The sequence below is a fragment of the Ixodes scapularis genome, unplaced genomic scaffold, assembly GCF_016920785.2.
Source record: "Ixodes scapularis isolate PalLabHiFi unplaced genomic scaffold, ASM1692078v2 PGA_scaffold3__209_contigs__length_174095766, whole genome shotgun sequence".
Classification (NCBI taxonomy): domain Eukaryota; kingdom Metazoa; phylum Arthropoda; class Arachnida; order Ixodida; family Ixodidae; genus Ixodes; species Ixodes scapularis.
The window spans coordinates 115482996-115487911 of NW_024609868.1; the positions used below are offsets into that span (position 1 = coordinate 115482996).

Here is a 4916-nt window from a genome sequence, read left to right on the forward strand (position 1 = left end):
TCAATGATCTCGTTATCCAGCTTCTAATGAAACGAGAATGGGACTCTCTTTCGAAAAAAAGCGAATTAATTTGCACCTTGATTTGCTTAATGGCATTAACCAGTAAGTACACAACTTGGTGACGCAAATTCGGTCCTTTTCAGGGGCGGATCCAGGTTTTGTTTAAGGGGGGGGGGTCCAGCAAGCGCCCGGGAAAGGGGGAGGGGGGGGGGGGATAGACCCATCATTCGACCGCGGAAGCCGGGCATGACTCCCTGCTCTCTCTCCCCCCCCCCCCCCTCTCCTCCTACTTCCCTCACCCATCAAATGCTTATTGGCTGGGGAAAGTGCTACAGGCGCCGACACAGATTGACCACAATTATGTTGTGATAAATTGTATCAAACCTTTGCCTTTTTTGAGAGAGGAACAATGAATATTTGCGTTTTATTAAAAACATGACGGGATTAATGGAAACAATGTACAGTTCTGTTATGGTAATGCTGTCGTACTTCAGTCGTACATCACGCATGCACTAAACATCCGACGCTGATGCTTTCTGATGAACGCCAGACAAATCGCTTTGGTGTCTATCGGAATGTCTTGATGGACATGCATTAGAGCAAGTCCAGTGAAACGTTCTTCTGTCATTGTGCTTCGCGTGTAGGACTTGACTCTTCGTAGAGCAGAAAAACTCCGCTCTGCCTCGGCGCTTGAAATGGGAAGCGTGCATCCAATTATTAATAGCTGACGAATGTTCGGGAACACGTCGCCGTCGGTGCTGCACAAGGTATCACGAAGATCCTCAGGAACGCTGTGCAGAGTCTGAGTCCTCCAGAATCTACACCACTCCTGGAGCTCGTGCCGCAGCGATGACGGAGACGGGAGATCCTCTTCCCAGAACAGAAGCTCTTCGTGAAGAGACCGCTCTAGAGTGTCCGGGCCATCACTCAATATGTACGATGGTAGTAAGCAAAATATTGCCTTGCCTACCCTTTCCTCCTGAGCAAATCGCGTATCCATCTCTTGGAGCATGGGGTCAATAAAAGGAACTGCCGTGTTGGTTCTGTAATGCTCTTCTGGAGATGAGGACGGATTGTTCGAACGGTGAGCTTGACGAGCAACTACTCTTGGAGTTTGAATTTCGGTCCCAACAAGATCTGCCAGCTTGACGGAGTCGTTGAACCACGATTTAAACTCTTGCTCGACTTCACACCGCAACGCCCGAAGTCTAGAGATGGTAGAATCAATCATACCATACGCGTCGATGACGTCCCGATCCCGTTTCTGAAGCTTCGTGGCAAGGGGCTTCACGACCTCCAGGGCATTTTTTACAATCATAAAAGATACGATCGTATCCGATGACTTCAGATTGACGAGTAGGCCGGCCGCCCTCATCTTGGTGTCGCGGTCCCAGGACCACTGCTCGGCGGGCGGAAGGTCACGTGAGTCATCGGTGCTAGCTTCGATGTCAGTTCGCGCGTAAACATGGCGGTGTTGGTCGGGCACAGTCATAGCTTCTAAGCAGAGGCACACGTAGTGGTACAGGTTATAAAACGTATCCAGTGCTGTGTGTCGTTCTACCCATCTTGTGCGACACAAACCGCAAAGCCTCCTCTTCGCTTGTTCTGAACCGTATGCCTCTAGCACTCGTTCCAAGAAACGTTGCCTCTTCGGAGACATGTCAAAGAAGAAAAACACCTCATTGATGACGTCAACGGTGAGGCGCACTTGCGGAATCTTGCAGGCTGTTGCGATGCTTAGGTTTAACCTGTGATTGCTGCAGTGAGTGTAGAGAGCTTTTGGGGACGCCTCTTTGATTCTAGCTTGGACACCAACCCGGGACGATGACATCGCTGCCGCTCCATCATACGACTGTCCCCTTGCTTTTGTAATGTCCACGTTGCAAGCAGCCAAGCTTCGGATGATTGAGGAAGCCAGTGATGCCCCCGTGGTTCTCTCCATGTGCACGAAGTCAATCACGCTTTCCTTTATATGAACTCGCTGGTTCTCAAAGACGAGATAACGTAAACAGACACACAAAATTTCTTGGTTCGAGTGCCGGTCGGTAACCTCGTCAGCGATTATTGAAAACACTCGCGACTCGCCAGCTATCTTTTCAGCAATCGATGCTTGGATGTGAGTTTTTATGACATCAATCAGGTCATTCTGGGTTGTCTTTGATGTGCCCTTCGCATTTCGTGCTGCTGTATCGAGGTGCGTCCTCAAGCGCGAGTCATGCTCGGCTATTAAGTTGACAATGGCAATAAAATTGCCTCGGTTGGTTGACGCATTCGTCTCGTCGTCGCGATGGCCACGAAGAGGGATATTTTGTCGTCCGCAAAGTAGAACAGCCTTCACAAGCACCTCAAGGATGCACAAGTTCTTTTCATACAGCTCCTTGTTTTTGTTAGAGATCATGACAGGAATAGTGGCATCTGGCCTGTCCAAACTTGACCTTAGCGTCATAGCCTGAGCCATCGCATCGCTGTGGTAGCGAAGGCGTTGATGGCATTCAAGAAAGCCATCTTTGCCACCGGCCTTGGACAAGTTATTTAGTGGCTTGCTGACTAAAACACCCGCTTTGGCGACACGTGGATCTCGGGGAGGGAAGAGTACACAATATTTGCATAACCCGCCACGCAGGTGGGGGCTGTACACTAGCCATCGGTATTTTTCCAGCCACGAGTGCTGAAATGTCAAAGTTTTTTCTCTTTTCGCTGTTCCTTTTGTAACAGTTTGCTTTACAAATGCGCTGTAGTTCAAAGGAGGCACGAAGTGGTTTGAGATGTAGTGAAGCTTTTCAGTGCCTTCCAGCGCTACCAAGGGCACGCTCCCATCAGCAATAAAACCACAGTCTACGGATGTTTCCTTACTTGATGGAACTACCTCCGTGCGTTGTCGTTTCGGTGGTTCCGGCCAAAGCTGTTCTTCGGACTGGTCCGGTGTGTCGGGCCTTGTCTCCGAAGTCGCCAGACGGCTGGTTGAGGCACTCGATAGTTGGGAATCCTCACAATTGCCGACACTTAGCGCAAAATAAGACGTCACTTTACGCTGCATCACTGGAGCTGGACACACTCAAACAAGACTATCCGAAAATATGCATTATTGGAAGAGATACACCGTGGACGCGAGGACCCATTGCTTTTTGTACGGCAGCTGTGTCTGAAGGCTGGAGTCTGGACGTGTGCAGAGACGGAGACTTTTTACAGCTTTTTAGAATGGACCTCTTCGAGTAACTGGCGCCGTCTGGGGAGCTGTCTGCGAACTGTTGGGCCTCAGATCTCCCTTGCGGAGGCGAGTCAACGCGCCAACCCCCGGTCACAGTCCAAGTTTCGCGGCGCTGACAATAGCGTCGCCACTGTCAGTGGCGCTGTGTATAGCGTCGCTAGAGTAACTGTATATGCTCCGCTTGCGGAGCAGAGTACCGCAATGGTGCCATTCTGGAGCCAAGCACTGCGGGAAGCCACGGTCGGTTTTTGCAGGGGCACGAAGGCGCAGACGCGAGGCGGCGTGCTGTCGTGCTGCGGCGCGCTGCGGAAGGAAAATAGTGCGGCGACGAGCCGCGTATGCGCCGTGATCGTTGTCCCGTCGTTTCCTGTTTCCCTCTCGATTGCGCTCGCCGACTAGCCAAGATGGCCGGATGTGCCGGTCGCGTATCGGTATCGCGTATCACTCCGCGAGAGCCGCAGACGCGAAGAACGCGATCGTCGACCGTGTCGTCTGCTCCGCATACCTTGAAAACGGATGTCCCAAAACATCGCTCGCGCTACAAAAAACGGGATTGTACTGTACCCAGTTGATACACATAATGTTCAATGATTTAGGAAGCTTTGGGTTCGTTCGATTTTGGTCTAGGATCTATATTTTGCGAGCGCAAAGCGGAAAATACGTTGCCCCCAAAACGCGGCGCTCTGGAAGGCCGCTTTCCCGCACGAAGGTCGGATCCAGTTCTGCCCACGTGACCACTCCTCCGCCAATGCGGAGATGGCGGCGAAAGGAAAAGGGACGCGATACTCTGGCTCTGCAACTCTACGTCGCCACCGACAGCCGCGCTTGGGTGGTGGGGGCTCTCATTAATATAAAAATACAAATTAAAAGCTTTGTTTGCTAACAGTAATTTCAACAAAACGTTTTCACCACGCCATGAAAATCAATTGTAATCTATTTGATATAATTATTTCTGTTTGTTCCGTTTTCGGTCTGAAACCAAAACTCTAAACTGACCCGCTCGCCTCGCCGGCGCCCTGGGCCTTGGAAGGCGCCGCTGCTCCCCTCGCCCAAATTTGAAACTTCGTAACGGCGGACGGAGGTGTCGCGTGGTTTTGTTTACCCAAGGGTCGTGCAAGCGTGCTTGCACGACCCTTGGGTAAGAAACCATAGTTGCGGTCGCGTAAGCTGAGAAACGGACCGTCGTCTTTTTCACTGGTGTCCGAAGAGCTTAGCTAACTAGCTAAAAAAAAAAAAAAAAAAAAAAGGGGGGGGGGGGGGGTCCGGACCCCAGGACCCCCCCCCTGGATCCGCCCCTGCTTTTGAGGAAGAGCCTAATTCATTAGGTGAGGTGATTTCGCGATATAGTACGCAGTCATCTGGGAAAATGCCTATGTTAGAGGCAATATGGTCCGGAAGATCATTAATGAATATTGAATAAGGAAGCGTACCAAGGACTATTCCTTTGGGCACACCGGACGTGATATTAGTACGTTTAGATTTATGCTTGTTTAAGACAGTGTACTGAACTCGCGAGGTAAAAAATAAGCGTATCCATTTGAGGACTTGGGGATCTAGATGAATACTGGAAATTTTTTGAAATTAAACGAAGAAAAGTAACGCGGTCAAATGCTTTGGAAAAGTCCAAATGTGTGGCATCTGTGTCACTGCGAGATAAAGGGTTACGGTAAAGGTCATGAGTGAATTAAAAATGTTGCGTTTCGCAAGA

General features: G+C 50.3%; 1 protein-coding gene across 1 annotated transcript; it reads right to left on the reverse strand.

Moving 5' to 3' along the window:
* Positions 1–490: 490 nt before the first annotated feature.
* LOC121837271 (52 kDa repressor of the inhibitor of the protein kinase-like) lies at positions 491–1831 on the reverse strand. Its single transcript, XM_042292855.1, has one exon. The coding sequence runs from the start codon at positions 1829–1831 to the stop codon at positions 491–493; it is 1341 nt and encodes a 446-aa protein (XP_042148789.1).
* Between the last annotated feature and the right edge of the window lie 3085 nt (positions 1832–4916).